This window comes from Balaenoptera borealis (genome assembly GCF_965194805.1).
Source record: "Balaenoptera borealis genome assembly, chromosome: 17".
Lineage (NCBI taxonomy): Eukaryota > Metazoa > Chordata > Mammalia > Artiodactyla > Balaenopteridae > Balaenoptera > Balaenoptera borealis.
Window position 1 is genome coordinate 59,924,802 of NC_138876.1, and position 23,358 is coordinate 59,948,159.

At 41.5% G+C, this 23,358-nt stretch overlaps 1 protein-coding gene across 2 annotated transcripts in view; it reads left to right on the top strand.

Annotated features, from left to right (window-relative positions):
• Positions 1-3,992: 3,992 nt before the first annotated feature.
• The window catches only part of TPD52 (tumor protein D52), a 123,475-nt gene continuing 104,109 nt past the window's right edge, over positions 3,993-23,358 (top strand). Inside the window, exon 1 of one of the 2 annotated variants that reach the window (XM_082363635.1) lies at positions 3,993-4,373. In XM_082363635.1, coding sequence (XP_082219761.1) covers positions 4,355-4,373 — 19 coding nt within the window. In that variant the 5' untranslated portion in view covers positions 3,993-4,354. The remainder of the gene's footprint in view (positions 4,374-23,358) is intronic. The other variant, XM_082363634.1, reaches the window with a different exon arrangement.

The window sequence follows — 23,358 nt, forward strand, 5'->3', positions numbered from 1 at the left end:
GTCAGTTTTTTACATAGCTGAGAGAATACAAGATGGTTGTAATATTTTCTAAAGCAATTAAGTGTTAATTACCTGTTATTAAATCAATATTTCTCCAAAACTTGTCCTTGATTTCTTGGCCTTCCTAACTTTCACCTAGTATATATACCTCATTTGCTTCCATAGCTCAACTATCAAGAGTCTGTCTTTCTGCTGGAATATGATCACTTTTTCAAAATTGTGGTATCATAGGCCTTTAGTGGCTTGACTGATCAGAGAGCCAGAACTGCCCTTAGAAACAGTTTGGGTTGACAGAGCTAGCAAATAAAAACACAGGACCCCATTAAGAATTTCAGATAAACAATGAATAAATTTTTTTTTAGTATAAGTATGTCACAAATGTTGCAGGGGATAAACTTATACTAAAGAATTATTTGTTGTTTATCTGAAATTCAGATTGAACTGGGTGTCCTGTATCTTATCTGGCAATCCTAGACCCAGGCTACTGGGGACCCCCGTATGGGGCCCTGGGCTTTAGAGATCACCCACCAGTGCTTTTCCTCAGGGTAAGGAATCCTTGGCACCAAATGGACATACCCATCCATTCCTGCACCCTCTTATACACCATGCCCTGGGTGTCTGCAACCCTAGTCTACAACTACAGGTGTGACCAAGGGGTAGCTGATGGGAAAGGGTGGATCGAGATGGGATTTCTGGCTGAGGTGCCTGGGCACAGGAGCATGCCAGGCCAGCATGACTGTAGGACAGAGTCCTAGGTAAAAAGACCAAGCCAGAAGAAAGGGCCAGGGCCTTTGTTTGTACCCTCACCCTGGGTCCCACAAATGTGAGGGGTGGGCCTGCAGCGAGCCTCTGGCCATATACACATTTTGTGTGCTTTCTGCTGGCTGTCAGATGGAAAATGGGTACAACGAGGGCAGAGTGGATAGTTTCCACTTATAATGTATGTCTTCTGTTTCTAACCTCTTTAATATTTTCATTTGCTTCAATTCATCTGCTTTTTGCTACACTCTTTCTTTTTTTTTTTTTTTGGCCATGCCGTGAAGCTTGTGGGATGTCAGTTCCCCACCCAGGGATTGAACCCCGGGCCACAGCAGTAAAAGCACCAAGTCCTAACCACTGGACTGCCAGGGAGTTCCCTTGGTACATTTTCTTGTAGAAATTTCACCAATGAATGGATATTTGAAAAAAGAAACTAAAAAAGAAAAAAAAAAATCCATGTCACCATTAACAACAACAACCCTGCAAAGTAAATCTAGTGTCTCTCTCCTGTACTGAGCCTTTTAAAGGATGGTTCGGTTAAATGCACCCCGATGCTCAGTTTAAGTGCGAGCCATTCTCCAGAGATTCCTCGGTGTGCTAAAACATAAGCTCTATTCATTTTAGACGTAACACAGCATGGGTTGTAAGTACACCAAGTACAGATTCTATTTGTCAAGAAAAAAAATTAAGTAGAAGGAAGACACAAGAGAAAAGTAGGCTTTTGTGGAACTATTACATGCTAGGTTGTTTATAATATAAACAGTGCTTATTTAGCCTTGTAGAGAAAATTAAGTTAATATTTGTCTAAGGTTCAGGGCTGCATGAATACACCTATGCTGGTACATGCCAGGAAGGGAATTTTAAAATGGCATGTTGTATCAGTTAGGATTTTTTTGGCTCAGTGTAACAGGAAGCCAACTCCAGTGGTTTAAAAAAGTCAGGCGTTTATTTTTTCTCCCATAAGAAGCAGCTCCATGATGCCACTGAAGACCCAGGCTCTTTCTGCCTTTCTACTCTGCCAAACTTGGCTGTGGTTTTCTTCCTCATGTTTCAAGATGGCTGCTGCCCTTCTAGGATGGAAGGGGGAAGCTACAGAAAAAAATAATATTTCCAAGTCTTTCTTTTTTTAAAATTGAAGTATAGTTGATTTACAATATTGTGTTAATTTCAGTTGTACAGCAAAGTGATTCAGCTATACATACATATATATCTTTTTCAGATTCTTTTCTGTTATAGGTTATTACAAGATATTGAATATAGTCCCCTGTGCTATACAGTAAATCCTTGTTGTTTATCTATGGTATATATAATAGTGTGTATCTGTTAATCCCATACTAATTTATCCCTTCCCCTCTTTCCCCTTTGGTAACCATAAGTTTGTTTTCTACATCTGTGAGTCTGTTTCTGTTTTGTAAATATGTTCATTTGTATTGTTTTTTAGATTCCACATATAAGTGATATCATATAATATTTGTCTTTCTCTGGCTGACTTACTTCACTTAGTATGATCATCTCTAGGTCCAGCCAAGTCTTTCTTTCCGAATGATTTCTTGGAGGTTTCTTGCTCATATCTCATTGGTCATTAATGTGTTAGAGTGCCACCTCCAGCTGCAAGGGAGGTTAAAGTGGCCATGTTTCAGCTGGACATACCGCTATCCCAAATAATATTTGGGTTCTCTTAGGAAGAAAAATGGTAAAGCTGGGTATGAGGTATGCTATTAGCATCTGTATGCTATTAGCCACAGATGCGAACAAGCATATAAATTCTTCAAAACACAAGTCATTTTTCTCTCCCAACATACGCAACAGTCAGGTTCATCACTATATAGCAAGTTAAATAGATATGAATAGAATAAATCATATTTTGAACCAACACTATTTTCAAGTGCTATTTTTTTGTCCACAAGTTAGTCCATAGGTTGAGAGATTGTCTTTCCAGCCATTTATTTGAGCAGCAGCTAGTCAAAAATTCTTGACCACATTATAGAACTTCCTGCCAATGCCAACATTTACCTTACTGGTACATTTAAAAGGTCATTTAAAAGAAAAAAAGCTATCATTGCACCTCTTTGTTACAAACACTGGATTATTAGTAGATACAATGTACCTCTTTTTAAATTTAAACCTGAAAGCTAAACTTACAATATTGACTAAATGCATGGCATAATTAAAGCAATGAAACCATGACTCAAATGATCCTTGACCTCCTGAAGCTCATAAGCTGCTAGGTTATGACCTAGTAGGGCTGTGAAACAGATAAACCTATAGCTGTAGCAGGCTGGCCTGGGAGATGAGTCCCAGGGGTGAGTGCCTCAGGAGAGAAGCCAAGTGCAGTGGGAGTAGGAGCAATCAAAGAGGAGAGGTCTCAATAGATTGAGATAAACAGAATAAACCTCACGAGAAGACGCTGTCAATGCAGGTGGGAAAGAGAAACACTTACTTGCAGCGCAATGGACAGAAAACATGGAGTTGCTTCAGGTAACTACTGCTAATTAAAAAACATACTAACAAAAGCCTAGCGTGTGTGAAGTAGTAGGCGACGCTGCGGGCTGAAGGCCAAGCCAGAGTCTCCACGTAGCACAAAAAGAAGCTTGCCTTACTCGTAGCCGCAGACAGCTTAGGAAACTGGGTTACCACCTTAGAACTATGTGGTAATCAAAGTGACTTCACGGAAGATGAGAAACTGCAGAACACTTTGGAAATAGAGTGCTAATGCTAATAACGAAAAGTGTTATTACAGGAACTTCAAACTGTCCGTTGATCAATGGACATGAAGCCTCCAATTATATTTTCAAAAGATCCCTGTTGATAATTCTACCCTTTGGTTAACTTAATTCATTTCCAACATTTCATTTAATTCATCTCAGCGTGTTGTCCTTAATCCTGCACTCAAAACAGATTTTATTACATGAAAATCTTCCTAATTTGCCACCTAAAACCCTGCAATCTCTATTAAAAGACAGGACCACATGGTTTTTCGAGAGATTCTTTGCAATTTTCGCCTCTTGCTTGCTCCGGACCTAGTCTGGCAGATAGCATAGGGTATTATTTCGGGAGTAGGGGAACATGAAGAATATAAGGGAAAAAGAGCCACTGGCATGGCGAAAGAACCTTCCTGTTTTTGCCACTCAATAAGTACAGAAGAGTAGGTGCTCGCGGAGGCAAAGAAAGGGAATCTTCAGTGCCCCCGAGGAAACTTCTGATATGATAAATAACTTGAGGGTGGGACGTAAACGCCATCCCGGTCCCCAAGCGGTCCCCACGCAGCCTCCAAGGTGACGCCGAGCCTTCGCCCTCCCCCTCTTCCCTCTTCCTCTGGGGCGAGTTCCTGCCTGAGCTCAGCCGGCCCTCCCCGCCCGCCCTTCCGTCCTTCGGTCCGTTCCCCCTCCCGCGCCGACGCGGCGGAGCACACCCGCCGGCGGGGTCAGGTGATTGGGTGACGCCCCGGCGAAGCGCTCCCGACCGCACGCGGGCGGCGCCACCGCGCTCTACGCCTCCAGGGGGAGGGGACTTCCCGGGAGCCGCCGGCGGAGGACGGGAGGAGCGCGGCGGGCGGGCGGGCCGAGCGGGGACTCGCTGCCGGCGGGCGGGAGACATGGATCGCGGCGAGCAAGGTGAGGGCGCGGACGCCACCGGCACGGCGCCTCCGGCATGGGCGCGGGGTCCGGCGCGGCGTTGGGGTCCGAGTCGGGGTCCGGCGCGGCGCGCGGCCTGGCGCCGGAGCAGGTGCAGAGCCTTCGGTGCCTGCGCCGCGAGTTGCATCCACCGATCCGGATCCGGCGTCCTGGTGGGGCCCTGCTGCAGGGAGCGGCGCTGGCGGCCGGAGAGGGCGGATGGGGCCGCGCGTGTGTGCGAGTGTATTAGAGAGAAACGGAGCAAAAAGAAAAAGAGAGAAGGTTCTGGGAGGCGGCGGAGGGCTGGCGCCAGGCTTACCGAGCCGGGGCTGCAGATCGAGATGCGCTTTGGCAGAAAACAGTACCCAGGGAGTCCTGTTCAGCTCGCTCTTGTGACCGGTGGAAACTGAGGGACAGAGGACAGTGGGTTGTTTCTCCCCGCAAGATGGGAACGTGAAGTCCTCCCCACCCGCATGTGAAGACTTTCTGCCCTCTTCTCCTTAACGTGGTTAGGATTTTGGGTGGCGTTTGAGCCCCTGGCGATGGTTTTGGATGCAAACATTTAACATCCCCCAATTGTGGAGTAGTGTCTATGGGTTTATTTGGAGGCGGGTAGTTTTTCATAGCAAGGGTCCTCTTTTACCCATCAAGGTGAAACCCCCCAACACAAAATCCCTAATCTGATTACTCTAGCTTTGGATGCATGTTTCTGAAAATAGTGTATCAAGTGAAATTGCCTCCAGTTGAGTCATTGTCTAAGAGAGATGTGGCAGTAGTAGGGCAAGGTTTTCAGATTTAAGCATTGCCACATCCTAGAGATCTTTGCTGATAATAACCCACTAACCATAACACAGATTCGTGGCACGCTTTTAAAAAGATACATAGACGCTAAAAAAAAAAAAAAAAAAGAAAAAGAAAAAGAGTAACGATACTAAGATAAATTTTAGGAAGTGGGGGATAGGAATTATTCCTATTTTGAGTTCTAATACAACAGTTTTCATTAATTTTTTTTTTTACCCTCCAGTATTTACTTTCATGCATGTGAGTTTTTGTTGAAATAAAACCATATTCCATATATACTCTTTTGTGTTTTACTTCTGATAAGTTGTAAGATAGAATCTTTGGAGCCTTCCAACCCTTCCTTTCTCCCCACCCCTCAAATTAATCTCACACCTGACATCTGAGTGTGTATATTATAAACATTTTATACAATATATATTTTTTTAGTGTCAGTTCTTTTCTTTTTTAACATCTTTATTGGAGTATAATTGCTTCACAATGTTGTGCTAGTTTCCGCTGCACAACAAAGTGAATCAGCCATATGCATTCATATATCCCCATATCCCCTCTCTCTTGCATCTCCCTCCCACCCTCCCTATCCCACCCCTCTAGGTGGTCACAAAGCAATGAGCTGATCTCCCTGTGCTATGCAGCTGCTTCCCACTAGCTATACAATATGTAATATATAGTGCATATGTAATACACTATATATACACTTGCACACATATTGTCTAGATTTTATACGTCTTGAGGTTAGAAGCATATACTTCATCTTTGTCCACGGTTGGGTAGCCTGGTGATTTGCACATGGTAGGTATTTAAATGTTTGAGTCAAAAAGCCCCTCACAGGTCTTACATGTATTGTTAGGAGGAGGCCTAGGGGCCACCAAATAAGCCAGCATTTTTTTATCTGGATTTTAATGGGGGCAATGAGGGTGTCAAACATGTGAACATTTGTATGTCTTACGTTGTCATATTTAACATAATGATGTTTTTAGAATACATAACTCTATGTGGTACTTGTCAAAGTGGACAAAGCTGTGTTTGACTTAGGTGAATGGAGTGACTAATTTTTTTTAGATTTTGTATTCTAGTTTGGCTGGTAAGAGTCACAACCATTAGTACTTCTGTAATAGTCCAATTTGCTGGTGCACTTTGTGTGTTTTGTTTTTTTAAAAAATTTATTTATTTATTTATTTTTGGCTGAGTTGGGTCTTTGTTGTTGGGTGCAGGCTCTCTAGTTGCGGCGAGCGGGGGCTACTCTTCGTTGTGGTGCGTGGGCTTCTCGTTGCAGTGGCTTGTCTTGTTATAGAGCACAGGCTGTAGGCGCGCAGGCTTCAGTAGTTGTGGCACATGGGCTCAGTAGTTGTGGCTCACGGGCTCTAGAGTGCAGGCTCAGTAGTTGTGGCGCACTGGCTTAGTTGCTCCGCGGCATGTGGGATCTTCCCGGACCAGGGCTCGAACCCATGTCCCCTGCATTGACAGGTGGATTCTTAACCACTGCGCCACAAGGGAAGCCCCTTTGTGTGGTTTTTGTAGGACTAGTTTTTTTTTTCTGTGTGTGTGTGTGTCTAAGACATATTTAATAAATCTCTTGGTTTATAAGAAGAGTCTTTTTCCGTCTCTAATTTTCAGATGTTTTCTTTGGTCAGGATATTTGTTAGTCATGTCATTCCTTGCGTTTAATTGTCATTCTTGGATGGGTAGGGAAATCCATCCTCTTAAAGTGGAGAGTCTGGAGACTTGGCTCTAAACAAAAGACGAGCCACACGCCTGGGCAAGGTCAGCTGACTCACCGCACAGCTTTGCTATCTTAGAACCACATGGCCTTTCCTTATACTTTTGCTTCCTCTGCCTGTCTCCTTTGCCTTTTCATTTTTATGTTCCCACAGCACATAGTAGGTGTTCAGAAATGTGTGTTGACTGCCTCAGATGAAAGGGAAAATTGCCCAAGAGCAAATACCTTCAGGTTCCTGTAACCTCCGATGTCCCTCTAAGTTGGTCATTTGCTTCCCACTTCCTCCTGTACTTTTTTTCCTCTGTGTTTTAAAGAAGCAGAAGTCTGGTTGGGTGGAGAAAGTTGCTGATAAAGCTGCATTGGGCGTAGAGGGTAAGTTTACCCGTCAGGTCTTTGAAATAGTAGAGGGGATGGCTCAGTCATCAGCGATTCCATAGACTCCTGGCTGAGACTGAGAAGGAAGAACCTGCGTTTGTAAACCTGCAGGTTCACCAGCAAAGTATGTTGGCTGAAAGAACGTTTATAAATACCCCTGTGATTGTCTCTTGAATTTGTGATTTTTTTCAAAGTATCTAAAACCAAATGAGAACATTTTAGAATTTGTTTAACTTACTTTTTTGGTATGTGTGGAGTTTGTTGTGTTTGTCCCTTAAAAAAAAAAAAAACCTCTAGATGCAAAATTAAATGCCCTACCTCTTGTCTTAAATACATGTCTCTGTTGAATTGTCTCCTTATCCCTTCCTTCTTATGAAGTTGTCAAAATGTATCCTTTGCTACTGATTTTTAACAGAGCTATGAAGTTTTAAAATGAGCAGTTTACCTTTGTTTTCAACCCTGTATTCTGAATGCTTTTTAGTATCAGCCTGAGATTCTGTTTCTCCTGTCCTCTATTATACCCAGACTTTGTATACAATACTCTACTTATATTGAGAGCAGTCAACATCAAATGATTTAAAATCTACCGTAAACCACATATTGCCTCTCAGGAGTTACTATGCGTTCAGCCCAGCAAAGCACACTTAAGGTGTGTGCCATTTCCCACTTTGAAAGTGCAATGCGGCCGGCTAGCTAGAGAATACATTGTGGAAAAAATCTCCTGACTGCCTTTTATGGGGCTGAATAGATAATTGTACTCGAGGACTCTCTTATGTTAGTAATAACTTGTCGTTTAGCACCATTATATTGAAGTGACAGTCACCTAGCCACTAAGCATTTTATCTGTGTTTGAATTAAAACACTACCACCACCAAAGCTTTATATTTTAAGGGGGTGAGGGAAGGCTGCTGGGGCCGAAACAACTGGGGGAGGAGAAAGCTGCAAGGAAACCGTGACACAATAATAGGTTACTATAATTTCAGCATGGCAATTATGCCTTAGAAATAACAGAAAGGTAAGGTGTCGCTTATTTATAGGTAACACAAACATAGGGATAAATGGATAACAGTTTTGAGGGTCTGCTCACAAATCTGTGGGTGTGACCCACCCAGGTTCTTGGTGTCTTTGGGCAAGTCTCACTTTCCATATGCTGCTAATGTCTGTTAGCTCCCATTCACTTCCTGCATTTATTTTTATGTAGCAGCCTGCTGAGTCCCTAGGGAAAAGCTGAGTGGTAAGAGGGGTTGTGATCCTTCAGAAAGATCTCAAAACGGCATAATCTATGTACACAATAAAAACAAATACATTCACGCTTCCAAACAAAAAAGAACACCCGAATCTCCTGAACTTCTGTGCTGCTGGTCCGTTTGTTGGAGGCTCACATTATTTTATTTTCCTTGTGGAGTTAATTATTTCTGTTTTAATTGTTGACTGTTGTAAAAATCTCTCTTCTGAGACTCTCCCAAGTTTTATTTAAACTGAGTGGGTACCAGCTGTCCAGAAACCATAATCTTAGCAGTGTGTTTTTATTAGAAAAGTGTCCAAGGGATCAAGGGATTTAATGTTTAGTGGAAGTTAAAAAAACATTTGAATTAAAAATACTTCTTCGTAACCGAGAGTAATTGTCCACTTTAGAAAAGTCAGAAAATACAGATGGAGAAAAAGAAGATAAAATTACCTATAATCCTAGTCTGGAAAATCACTGTTAGCGTATTGGTTTATATCCATCCATATATCTATCCTTTTAAACAAATCACAAAATAATCTCCTATTGACTATTTCATCTTATATCTTGCCTCCCTCCCTTTTTAAACTCAATATATTTTTAAAATACCCTTCTCCAGCATCATTTTGACTAATGTGACCAGGTAATTAATGCACATGATACAGCATTCAGAATGACTAAAAGGTTGCAAAATGTAAATCTCCCTTCCACTCCTGTCTCCCAGGTTATTTCCCTTGTGTAGTGATGTCACCATTATTAACAGTTTCTTCTCCATCCATCCAGAGAGATTCTACTTATATAGGTGTACACACACGTATTTAAGTACTATATATGTATGTGTGTGTATTATATAAGCTGTAGCATGCAAATTATTTAGCATCTAACTTCTTTCACTTAAATACAATGTATATTTTAGAGATCATTGAAGGTAATGTTATATAGAGCTGTTTCATTTTCAGGGCTATTTGTAGATGTCTATTTGTAGATGTACCATGTTATGTACCATAACAGGTAATGTTTAACTTGTTCCCTATTGATGGACATTTAGGTTTCCCCTAATATTTTGCTATGAAAGCAAAGCTGCAGCAAATAAATCTGTATGCAAGTTATTTGATAAATGTGCCAGTATGTCTGTAGGAAGAATTCTTAGAAGAATGTGACTGTTCAATTTTGATGTGCTAAATTCCGCTCCATAGAAGTGGTGCCAGTTATACTCTACCAGCAATGTGTGAGCATCTGCTTCCCTCCATCGTGCACCCAGGGTGTTGTCACACTTTTTCATCTTTGCTTATCTTGTAGGGGAAAAGGAGTTTCTCGGTATATGTTTTCTTATATATTTTTCTTAATATGAAGGCGGTTGTACTTCTTTTGATATGTTTGAGATCTATATTGCATTTTCTGTGACATGTCTGATCATATACTTTGCCAATTATTCTTTTGTTTTATCTTTTTCTTCTTGACTTATAGAATGTAGCCCTCTGTCCATGACATGAATTGCTAATATATTTTTTCCTAGTTTGTCATTCCTTTTTTGACTTTCTGGTGATTTTTTCCAAGCAGAAATACTAATTGATGGTGGTTTTCATTTATAGCTTCTAGCTCTTGAATCATAGAAATGCTATTCTCACTTTGAGTTTATGTTTTTATTTTTTGCAGTTAAATCTTTCATCCATCTGGAGATTATTTTGATTAAAAAATGTGAGTTGTGAATCTTAACCGCCCCCCAGCCCCTCAGCTGGCTACTCAGTTGTCCAATACCATTCACTGACTAATGGATCTTTCCTTTACTAATTTGAAATACTACTGTTGTCAGTACTAAAGTCCTGTATTATTTTCTTTCCCCTTGATCTGTCTGTTCATTCCCAGCAACTAAACTGTTTAAATTATTGTAGCTTCATAATATGTAAAAATGTCTGGAAGGGCTAGTCTCTCCTGTTCACTCTGTTTTTCTTCTTATTGCTAGAGTTTTTCCTAGCTATTCTTGCCAGATTTTATTTCCAAATGAACATTAGAATCAACTTGTCTGGATGCAGATTCAATAGAAATCCGTTCGGTATAACTTTCTTCCCTCCCGTTGCTCTCCCTCTCTCCCCCCGTTTCCCTTTCTCTTTCTTTTATTAGACCTGGTTTTTTTCTTTATTGAATGTCCCAGTATATGTTCATCATAGTCATACTATACATAATATATATATAGTTTTGTATTGTATTTTGGATACTATTAGATAATCAGAATTTTAACATGTCATTTAAAAAAGTATCTCCAAACTATATTTTTTGATGACTGTACCCTTTCAGCATTTGATGTTTATTTAACTGTTTCTTTGCTGGAATATAGATTGCTTTTCATTTTAGCTATTATAATACTTTAAAGAGAAATTGTTTTAAGATAAACTTCCTGAGACAGGACAAAGGATGTGAGTATGTTTAGGCCTTTCATGCCTGTTGCTAAATTGCTTTCTGGAAAACATAATTGTTACTGCTTTTTTTATTGTAGTAAAAAATGCATGACATAAAATATATTATCTTAGCTATATTTAAGTGTACAGGAAAGTATTGTTAACTATATGTACCTTATTGTATAAGAAATCTCTAGAACTTTTTCACTTTGATGACTGAAACCATGGACCCATTGAGCAACACACATTTCTCTCTCCCCACAGCCCCTGGTAACCACCATTTTCTTTTCTGTTTCTATGAGTTTGATTACTTCACCTACATCATTAAAGTGGAATCATGCAGTATTTGTCTTCTTGTGACTGACTTATTTCACTTAGCATAGTGTTTTCAAGATTCATCCATGTTGTTGCATATTGTGGGGTTTCTATCTTTTTAGAGGCTGTATAATTTTCCAGTATATATGTATGCCCCATTTTCTTTATCATACTTTATTTTCTTTATTCATCCTTCAGTGGGCATTCAGAGGTTGCTTCCACCTCTTGGCTTTTGTGAGCATGGGTGTGCAAATACTCTTTGACTCCTGTTTTCCATTCTTTTGGGTATATACTGTAGGAAAGGAAAATTTATTTCCCCTACCCTTCTGGGTTCTTTGGCTGGTCTAATAATCAGATTAACATAGGACAGATTAACAGGTGAAAAACAAATTTAGTTACATATGTACGGGGGTTTTACAAGAATATGAGACCCACAGGCATTCAGGGAATTGAGACTTATGTGACATTCTGAGTTACGGAGAAGGGGGTAGGGTTCTGGGTCTTCAAAGAGAAGGAAGACAATTCACAGGAAGATGGGAAGAGCAAAGGTTTGGTAAACAAATGTTTGCCATGCCACGCAGGACAGTGGGATCCAGGGAGGACTTTGATCTCTAGGCCCAGTTGAGCTGCCCCCAGCTCACCACACCTCACCTGTACTCTTTGTAATTATCTCTTGTGATAGTTCCCTTCCCGGACTAGACCCTCTATCTAAATTCTTTTAGGCAGGTAAGGGAGAGGTAAAAGTTTTTCCTGAATCTGCTGGGTCTTGAATGCCTTCAGCTCAAAATAGTCCACATGCCAAAGTGGTATGTTTGAGGGAGACTTGTTCTGAACCCCTTCAATACCCAGAAATAAAATTACTGGTATATGTGGTAGTTGTATTTCTAGGTTGTTTTTTTTTTTTTTCTTTTGGCAAACTTCTGTACTGTTTTCCATAGTGGCTGAATGGCTGTACCATTTTACATTCCTACCAACAGTTATTTTAAAGGGAAGAGGGAAGGTTGTAGGGGCCAAAAAACTGAAGAGAGAGGGAGCCTGCATGGGTTCTAATTTTTCCACATCCTCAGCTACACTTTTCATTTTCTCGTTTTGATAGTGGCCTACCTAACTGGTCTGAGATAATATCTCATTGTGGTTATGATTTGCATTTTCCTGATGATTAGTGATGTTGAGCATCTTTTCATGTGCTTGTTGCCCATTTGTATGTCTTCTTTGGAGAAATGTCTATTCAAGTCCTTTGCCCATTTTATGTTTGGATTATTATTATTATTAATATTTTTGTCAAGTTGTAGGAGTTGTTTATGTATTCTGGATACTTAGCCCTAATGAGATATATGGTTTGCAGATGTTTTTCTCCCATTCTGTAAATTGCCTTTTCACTCTTGGTTGTTTCCTTTTCTGCAAGATGTCATTGCCCTTAAAAAAAAAAAAAAAAAAAAAGAATTATAAAGCTTATAGGTAAAAAAATGCCATCTCTTTTCATTTAAAATTCTTCCACTTGCTAGAAAGGCTGTAGATGATATTAGCCATTTGTGTTCCCCTTTTGAGATTGTTTGCTCCTTCATTTTAAAATTGGGATCTTAGTGCCTTCTTTCACCCTCACCCCACTCCCCTGTTCATATTAAACCTTTGTGTTTTGTGGCAAGTATTTATTTTTTCTATTTTTATTTTTATTTTGGTTATGTTGGATCTTTTATGTTATTTTTACAAAGAAAAGACATTATTAAGAGCAGATATTTTCTCGGTGACAGTTTATAGAGTAAGTTGCGTGGCTCTGAGTTGCTTTCAATACTTCCTTCTCTGTGTCTTTGTGTCTTCTGATGCTTTTGTAATCAATACTAAAAGTAGTGTCTTTAGGCAAGACTAGTAATTTACATGCCTTGGCTTATAGGCATGGTGAATGTGTTTCATGTTACAGCTATGCAAATGTAAATGTCAGTTTAAAAATGATGTAAGACATGACCTTATAAAGTTTCAGATTGAGAATTAACAGGGTTAAACGTCACCCTTTGTATTTTGAGCTTTGTTGGAGGCATTGTGGTGTGGAAAAGGAGCTTATGGTGCAATCAGTAGGGCTGTAGGAATAAAGATAGTAGTTTATCCACCCCACTAGGATCTATACTTGGCTAGAAGTGAAGTGTCAGTAGGAGAATGTTCTTAACGTTTGTATTCCCAGCTCTCAGTTGAGTGTGTGTGTAGTAGGTACTCCATAAATATTTGTCCTATTGCACATACATTCATTAGAAAGATTTCTAACATACATAAAATCAGATGGGATTAGATAGAAGAGGTTAAGAATTAAGGAAAGATAATTGTTTGGCAGGGAGACAAGAATACATGTTCCAAATGTGCTTATAGTTTTATATATAATCACTGAAAATCTGGTCTGTAAATAGAAGCCAAATTGGTACTTTACTTCCCAAGTATATATGTAAGAGTGCGTGTGTATACATTTGCAGATAGAGGAGGAGACAGTGCTGATTAAATTTTTATTCTCCAAAGGATGTCGGATGTAGTGCTCAGTAAATACTTTCATAAATATGTTTTCTATACTGTTTTATTGAGGGTAGTTATTTGATGCTAATGTATCCTGAACTTAGGAGGCAAGGATGGTGTCAGTACATTTTAGAAGTTTTCTTTGAATGCAGTTGAGAAGGGTAACGGGGTTGCTGACAGTGGTGGAAAGGGTTTGCTACTAGTTAACCAGAAGAAAAATTACGTAAAGAGGGAAAAATGCAAATATTTTGGCTGGCTGGGGCATTTTAGCAAAGTGATGACCAACTTTCCATTTTGGTACATACTGAGTATATCACTTCCGGTGTATCACTTTATTAGTAATCAGAATGGTGATGATGATGATGATGATGATTCCATCTGGTTTTTGCAGAACTCTTTCTAATTTTTCTTCATATTATTTCATTTCACTCTTTCAGTGCTGCAGGGTGGTAGAACGGGTATCATTTTCATTTCACACATGAGGAAACAAGCTGAGTGACCATGACTTCCCATTCTTACTCTACTAGGTGTGGAGAGTTTTACAAAAACTTGGTCGCACACCTGTTGTCTCTAAGAGAGTAACCTAGTGGCCAAGAACAATTTAAACTACATTTGCAAACAGTTTAAAGGACTGGGGACACTAAGTACTTTTTAGAAATGTTTCCTTCCAGCTAATTAAAACAAAATTGGAATCTGAAGGGACACCACTTCAGGCCCTGCATTATAATGACCTAAGTTTTCCAACTGGGGTTTTACTGGGTCACATTTAGTAATACCACTACTACCACTAATGCCAGCAACAACATCTGCTGGGTGTTTTCTATATACCAGGTCTGTTCTAAATGCTTTTTTTTTTTTCATTTTGAAAATCTTTATAACAAACCTGTGAGCCACACTCATAATATCCTTGCTTTACCAACTGAAGAAACAAAATATGAAAGAATGAAGTAATGAGACTTCCCTGGTGGTGCAGTGGTTAAGAATTGGCCTGCCAATGCAGGGGACACAGGCTCGAGCCCTGGTCCAGGAAGATCCCACATGCCGCGGAGCAACTAAGCCCGTGCGCCACAACTACTGAGCCAGCACTCTAGAGCCCACAAGCCACAACTACTGAAGCCCGTGCGCCTAGAGCCCATGCTCTGCAACAAGAGAAGCCACCGCAATGAGAAGCCCGTGCACTGAAGCGAAGAGTAGCCCCCGCTCAATGCAATTAGAGAAAGCCCACCCGCAGCAACAAAGACCCAACACAGCCATAAATAAATAAATAAATAAATAAATTTATTAAAAAAAAATGAAGTAATAACTTCTCCAAGGGCACATAGCTTGATGCAGACAGAGCTGGGTTTTAAATCTGAAATATTTGGCCATATAGTTCATGTCCTTATGCAACATATTATACTACCTAAAAGTTCTATATCATCTCCCTTTTCCTTTCAAAGGTGATCAAAAGGGTGCCATGCTATGGTAGCTACCATGGGAAGGGAACACTAGGACTTGTATCTACACCAGACTATGACCATGTGTCTGTCCTCGTGCACCAGAACTAATTGTAAACGTTCAGGGCAAAGAATGCTGGACCTGAAGTTACGTCTGGGTTCAAAATTAGGCTTCATCACTTTTTGGTGATGAGACATTGGATCAGTCACTCAACCTCTTTGAGGCTGATAATACCTCAACTATTTGCAAAAATTGAGTAAAAATCTGTGACTAGCACTGGACTTCAATAGATACTGATTCTGAAACGGAATGTTAGCATTTCTGTAAGATGCTAATTCAGTGGTTCCGCATTCAAATTAAACATTTCATTTATTTATAGACAATTATGATATGATGCCTGCCCTCAGGCTCACAGGCCAGGCTGGAGAAACACACAAAGAACTTGGTCCCTGTAGTCAAGTGGAGGTTGTAAGGGCTGCATGACCAGCTGAGGAGAAAGTGAGCAGCTCCGGCTGGTCATCAGGAGAGGAGTCTCCTAGCAGGTGACCTTTGAACTTGGACTTGAAGGCGAAGTAGGTGAGAGAAGGAAGGGTGAGGACGGGAATTTGGGAAGAAGGTTCAGCATGTGCGGAGGTGCAGAGGCATGAAAGGGCAAAAAGGTGCTGGTGATCCTCAGAAATTCCTTGTGGCTGGAGTTCTGGGCGGTCACTAGGGGTGTGTGAGCACTCTTGTGTACTGGGATCAGGAATCAGGACTCTGTTCTGATAGGCAGGTGGTAGGTGGGTGGGAGTTTAGTTTTAGAATAGCATTTTGCCAGCTGCACAGAAGGTACTAGCAAAGCAGGCAGGGGGTATCACTGTGTTCCACGCCAGAGGTGGTGGTGCTGGATTCCCGAGGGATCTTTGGGTAGAGCAAGTCAGATGTGAGGGGAGGGGATCTGAAAATAAAAAGGAGCAGACAAGGGCTTTCAGATCACATGGAACAGGAAAGAGAGCAGAGGCAGGCAGAAGAAAGGGAATTCCATTTGGAGTGTGTTACATCTGAGGTCTGTTCTGTTTATCCAAAGCTGCATAACAGACCACCCCAAAACCTAGTGGTTTAAAACCGTAGCATTTTTTTTATGGTCACAGATCTGTCATTTGGGCAGGGCTTGGTGGGGACAACTTGTCTCTGCTCCACTCAGCTCAGCTGGGAGGCTTGTAGCATGAGGCTGGGCTCATCCAAAGGCTCACTCACTGCACGACACAAAGGCGGCTGTACTGGGGAGATGCCAGCAGCTGGGGCTCCTCGGGCACCTGACTCAATCCCCATGGTCTCTGGTGAAAACAGCATGACCTGTCTGAGGACAGTGATTTGCTTGCCTGTGTTGAGTACTGTTTTTAGTTGGAGACCATGTTCTTGACCCAGCAGCATACAGCCTCAGTATGCCTGGGCTTCTTATGTGTTACCCCAGGGCCCCCAACCTGCGGGTCCTAAGAGAGAGGCAGGCAGAGGCTGTGTGGCTTTGTGTGACCTAGCCTTGAAGTCACGTGGCATCACTTCCTCCTCATTCTGTTAGAAATGCGTCACAAAGACTGGCCGAGATTCAAGGAGAGGGGAATTAGACTCCATTTTTGGTGGGAAGAGTGTGCGCACGATAAATGTGTGCACATGTTTTAAAACCACCACCAGGTCCTTGTGGGATGTTGGTGTGGATGGTTTCATGGGTGAACTGTGGATCTTGAAGAGAAGGAGCTGGGACAACCTAAATGTCCATTGACAGAGGAAAGGATAAAGAAGATGTGGTACATATATACAGTGGAATACTACTCAGCCATAAAAAAGAATGAAATAGTGCCATTTGCAGCAACATGGATACAACTAGAGATTTTCATACTGAGTGAAGTAAGTCAGACAGAGAAAGACAAATATCATATGATATCACTTATATGTGGAATCTGAAATATGGCACAAATGAACCTATCTATGAGACGGAAACAATCATGGACATAGAGAACAGACTTGTGGTTGCCAAGGGGGAGGGAGGGAAGAAGAGGGATAGACTGGGAGTTTGTGGCTGGTAGGTGCAAAGTATTACGTTTAGAAAGGATAAACAGCAGGGTCCTACTGTATAGCACAGGGAACTATATTCAATATCCTGTGATAAACCATAACGGAAAAGAATAGAAAAAAAGAATGTCTCTGTGTGTATAACTGAGTCACTTTGCTGTACAGCTGAGATTGCCACAACATGGTAAATCAACTACACTTTAATAACAAAAATTTAAAAATAAAGAAGGAACTGGGCAGGAGAGCAAGGTTTGGGAGACTTGTGATCATTTGAAGCTATTAACTATTAGTGTATTACTTACATATTAGCACATGTGATATTTGAAGCTATTAAGTTGCTGAGATGGCCCAGGAACAAAAGTAGAACAGAACATGGAATCTGAAGATTTCAGGGCAGGGAGAGAGGAAGGTTCAGGAATAGGGAGTTTAACTTTCAAAGGCCCTGGAGAGGCCAGGTAGTTCGAGGGGGGACAGTAGATATTGGCTTTGGTGATGAGGGCCAGTCATGGGTAATGCTGAGAGATTCAAGCTCCAAGCGTTGGGAGGGGGCTGAGGAGAAGGGAGAGGGCAGAACCCATGGATTTGGGGCCTGTGAGAATGGTCAAATGTGGTAAAAAAAAAAAAAAAGAAACCCCACAAATTGAGAGACTGCTCTTTCAAGAAGCAAGGTGGTGTTTTAAAGGGAAATTTGGATTTCATCGGTGATTTCCTTGCCTGCACTGAGTGTAACTTTTTGTTTTCATACGCAGAGAGGGTGCTCGTTTGATCTCTGTGTATGTTTGTAAAATGAGAGAAGAAAGCGAGGCAAGGGAGAATAACTGGATTTGCTATTCCTGTATATGTCACTGGTTTTAGTTAAGATGCTTTTAATGCAAAATGTATTTTAATAGTCCCGTCCTGGAGTTTGACCTTCAAGGCGCTCAAGTCTGTAAGCAGTAATTCACTTTAATGTGTAAGAGCCTTGCGGAGAATAGGTATTTATTAAATATCTGCAAAATGAAAGCATTATACATTCTCTGGGTGGTATGAGAGCCAGAGAAGCAATTTAGCCTTGAGGTGACATTATAGCCAAATCATAGTAAAGCTGTGATGTTTTTTTAAACCAGTGATTTCTCAGGGCAAACCTGAAGTTGTGAGCGCGCCCTTTTCATCGTGGAACGTCTCGGCTGCGGGGCTGATTTATGCAGCGTCTGAATTTGTCAAATAGCCTCTCGAGAAATGATTTTCCCTCCAGAGAGGCAGTACCCCCACTGGAAAGTCAGCCAGCTGTTCTCCTTGGGTCACGGCTGACCTTTCAGTCGGTTCTCCTGGTGGTTTTTCAGTGGGTGGCTACCTTTCACTGCTTCAGGAATTCAATGAAGATTTTGACTAACAGTAAAGATAACATGACAGCTTTCTCTTGGTTTAGGGGCTTTTATTTTTCCCAGAATTACAATCTCTTCCCGAACTTCCTTCCTCTTTTTAGCCCTGAGAAGAGACTCCAGTCCTGGGAGTCTTGCTGCCCTGCAGGTGGCCTCTGGCTGGGGCTGTGGTCACTACCCATGAAGGTCTGATGACATTGTCCTAGTCTGATTATTCTCTTCACAATGGCACCTGTAGCTGTTAAATTTGAAATGCTGTGACCTCTGGTGAAACAACCAACTTTTCAAAGTTGTACTAGGTCCCCAGTGTTCATGGAATCGTTACTTGCAGTTGGCAAGGTATGGAAGCAACCTAAGTGTCCATCAGCAGATGAATGGATAAAGAAGACGTGTATATATACAATGGAATGCTACTCAGCCATAAAAAAGAATGAAAATTTGCCATTTGTAGCAACATGGATGGACTTGGAGGGCATTATGCTAAGTGAAATAAGGCAGACAGAGAAAGATATATGTATGATATCAATTATATGTGGAATCTAAAAAATACAACAAACTAGTGAGTAAAGCAAAAAAGAAGCAGACTCACACAGATATAGAGAACAAACTAGTGGTTACCACTGGGGAGAGGGAATAGGAGAGAGGCAATGTAGGGATAAGGGAAAAAAAGGTTATTACGGGATTATATGAAATCATGTGTGTGAAAATTTTTTTTTTTTTAAAAATAGTAATCTTTTTTTTATTTATTTATTTATTTATTTATTTATTTTTAATTTTTGCCTGTGTTGGGTCTTCGTTTCTGTGCGAGGGCTTTCTCCAGTTGCGGCGAGCGGGGGCCACTCTTCATCGCGGTGCACGGGCCTCTCACTATCGCGGCCTCTCTTGTTGCGGAGCACAGGCTCCAGACGCGCAGGCTCAGTAGTTGTGGCTCACGGGCCTAGTTGCTCCGCGGCATGTGGGATCTTCCCAGACCAGGGCTCGAACCCGTGTCCCCTGCATTGGCAGGCAGATTCTCAACCACTGCGCCACCAAGGAAGCCCTGTGTGAAACTTTTGAAAGTTGTAAAACACTATAGAATTTAAAGAATCTTTCATTCAATATAAAAAACAGAGGAACAAAGTGCACTAGGTCACTTTGATAATTCCCTAAAATCCAAAGTGATGCATAAACCTCAGATCCCACGTCAGTCTGTCCGTTCCCCTCAGTTTGGGTTTGTGCACGGTTGTTTCTTTCAGTTTTCTGTTCTCCATCTTTGCTTTTCCTTTCTCCTTCCCTTAGCCTTTCTCTCTTTTCCCGTCTTTTTACTCCACCTAATTTCCATTTTCTTCTTTCTCTTTTTTAATCTTTCCTCATTTGGGGACATAAAATGGAACTCAGGAGTTTTGTTGCTTTTGTTCTTTTTGTTTTGCTTTTACTTAAGGGATTTCATGGATTTATTCAATATGTTTTATGTTTCCTATTAGTATTAATTTTTTTTTTCTTTAGGAATAAAAAACCCCCCTGAAAAGAGATTTCCTAGTTTGTTCATTTATTATTAATTAATTTCATTGCTATTGTGAAGCGAATTTAGGTCTTCTCTCTCTCTCCCTACCCCCCCTCCCTTTTTTGGTGTGTGTATAATGATTCAAAGCTTAGAAAAAAATATTTCAAGTTATTAATTGGGAATTTTCAAAAATTATACTGTAATGGTTGAACTATTTGGGTTTCTCTGTGTGAATCCTGGGCAAAGGTAGAGACACTTAGAGGCCATATCATTTTTAAAACTTATTAGCACCCCTATGTTCATAGCAGTACTCTTCACAATAGCCAAGACATGGAAACAAACTAAATGTCCATTGACAGATGAATGGATAAAGAAGATGTGGTATATATACACAATGGAATATTACTCAGCCAGAAAAAAGAATGAAATAATGCCCTTTGCAGCAACATGGATGGACTTAGAGATTATCATACTAAGTGAAGTCAGAGAAAGACAAAAATCATGTGATTATCACTTATATGTGAAATCTAGAATATGACACAAATGAACTTATCCATGAAACAGAAACCGACTCACAGACATAGAGGACAAACTTATGGTTACCAAAGAGGAAAGGGGGTGAGGGAGGGATAAATTAGGAGTTTGGGATTAGCAGATGCAAACTATTATATATAGGATAGATAAACAACAAGGTCCTGTTGTATAAGCACAGGGAACTATATTCAATATCCTGTGATTAACCATAATGGAAAAGAATATGAAAAAGAATGTATATATATGTATAACTGAATAACTTTGCTGTATAGTAGAAAATAACACAGCATTGTAAATCAACTATACTTCAATAAAATAAATTTAAAAAAATAAAGGAATTGAGGGAAGTGGTTAGTTGCAGTTCTAATTAGGTGCTGTCCCAGGAGGTGGGCCTCTGTCATACTGTCACTTCCACCTCGGACTCTGGACACGTTGGCAACCAACAGATGCTCCAGCTTCCTGAGCTGAGGGAGAGGTTGCTGGATGGGTGGCCCCTTCCACCTGGGCTCCTGGTGCTGTCACCGGCACTTGCCTGGGGAGAGCGTCAGGAATCTCCCCTGCTGACTCTCCTTCTTCTGACCAAGATGCCTGTCTGCCCAGCCACCCTTTTGCTTTTCAATTTTATTTATTTATTTATTTATTTATTTATTTAATTTATTTTTGGCTGCGTTGGGTCTTCGTTGCTGCACGCGGGCTTTCTCTAGTTGTGGTGACCAGGGGCTACTCTTCGTTGTGGTGCCCGGGCTTCTCATTGTGGTGGCTTCTCTTGTTGTGGAGCACGGGCTCTAGGCACTGCGGGCTTCAGTAGTTGTGGCACGTGGGCTTCAGTAGTTGTGGCTCACGGGCTCTAGAGCGCAGCCTCAGTAGTTGTGGCGCACGGGCTTAGTTGCTCCGCGGCATGTGGGATCTTCCCGGACCAGGGCTCGAACCCGTGTCCCCTGCATTGACAGGTGGATTCTTAACCACTGGGCCACCAGGGAAGTCCCCTCACCCTTTTGCTTTTAACAGTGAAATGCCATTGGGGGGATTTTTTATGTGTGTTCATTTTCCCATTAATACCAGTACATCGCACCCATAGTTTCCACACTGAACAAGAGAAAAATGTTGTTGTGTCCTTCTCAGCGTGTCCTGCCACAGAGAGCATGGCAATTCTGCTCGTCTTTTCTTTAGAGTTTGGAAAAGGTGAATGAAAGGGTGCAGAGGGCAAGATGGGGATGGTTTTGGTCTTTCAGCTTTGGAAAAATGTGAAGTTCTTAGTTGTTTTCAACCAGTACTGTGTGCAAAAAAAGGGAATTTTATGTGGTGATGGTGCTAAGACATTTATTCGGTGCATCCTGGGTCCTGGCTCCAGCCAAGCAGTGGTGGGCAGCGAATGCCTTATTTGACACTCGCATCGGCTCTGGGCAGATGTACTCTTTCTCTTCCATTTTCCTGATGAAGGGCTTTGACGTGTAGGGGGCTTAAAAGAGCTCCCTAAGATCGTGTAGTTTATCTGCAATATTTTACCGCCTCTCAGTCAGGTAGAGAGATCTTATTTTAAGTGAATTTGTTATATACATAGATTTACCTCAGTGGAGCTGATTTACTTAATAATACCAAGTCTCAAATGTAAGGAATCTTGCCTGTGAATCATTGCAGGAACCACGGATGAGTGAAATGTTTTGATGCCAGTATGGCAAAATCCTTGGGACTGCAAATCAAATGCAGTCTCGAGATGGCTGTTGTGGACCGAAGGCGATGATGGAGGTGGAAGAGCTGGGAGGGAAATGTCTCCTCAGCCCTGCCCAGCTGCCTCAGGGAACCTTGGCTCCCTTTGAGGAATTTGTTTTTCCTACTGAGGCAGCACACCTCTGCTTATTCCAGTGGGAAACAATGGGTAGCCCACCACCTCCACCCGGGGCAGTCCCATCGGCTTTTTTTGTTTGTTTGTTTTTTGGGAGCAACTATGGCCATCGTTAACTTCCTTCAGTTACTGGGCATTGTGTCGTTAAAGCAGCTGCACTTAACATATTTAGTATTTTTATATGCTTTGCAGTAATTCTTTATCATTTTGGGGGGCATAGGTTAAACATAATTTTAGTGGAGAAGCAAAGCAATAAAACATTTCTTTTTCAAAGATATTACATAATTATAGACTGTAATAAAACATTGCTTTTAATAAAGAACCTAGTGATCCCTATAATCTTAAGCACTCCTCTCCCACGTTTATCTGTTCGTGTGTAAGCATCATTCTGTCTTTGAATATACATGTTAATTAAAGGACAGATATACTAATGGAAACAAACATGTTCTAATGAAAGTACAAACCAAGGTGCAGGCCTTATTTTCTTTATTCAGTCATATTTGTCCCCTCTGCCCTCCTCCCCCCTGCCCTGCACACACCCTGTCGAGTCAGGGTTCAGGCTCTTAATCATAAGCGTTTACTTGAAACACAGGCTGCTTCTTTGGCAGGCCTTCAGGAGGTCAGTTTTCCTCGGTTCAAAGGGAACCCGAGACTTGCTTGTGCCTGACTTCTTTCACGTAAGAGATCTGCTTTAAAGCTGGCTTTGCCAGGCACAGTTTTGAGTCTTCCATGCAGGGGGCATTTCGGTGGGGGTGGGTGTCGAGGAGGACGGGTGTTTTCACAGCAGCGTTGTGGACCTCCTCTGGGAGCTGCAGCTGTCTTGGGTCACCCATCCGAGCTCAGACGGCTCATTTCTGCCCACGTGGTTCTGTCATTTACTGTGGTGGGCGGACCTGGCTCCTCCAGCCTCCCCTGAGGATACGGCTGGCCCCTCATCTCGGGATCAGCTCTCT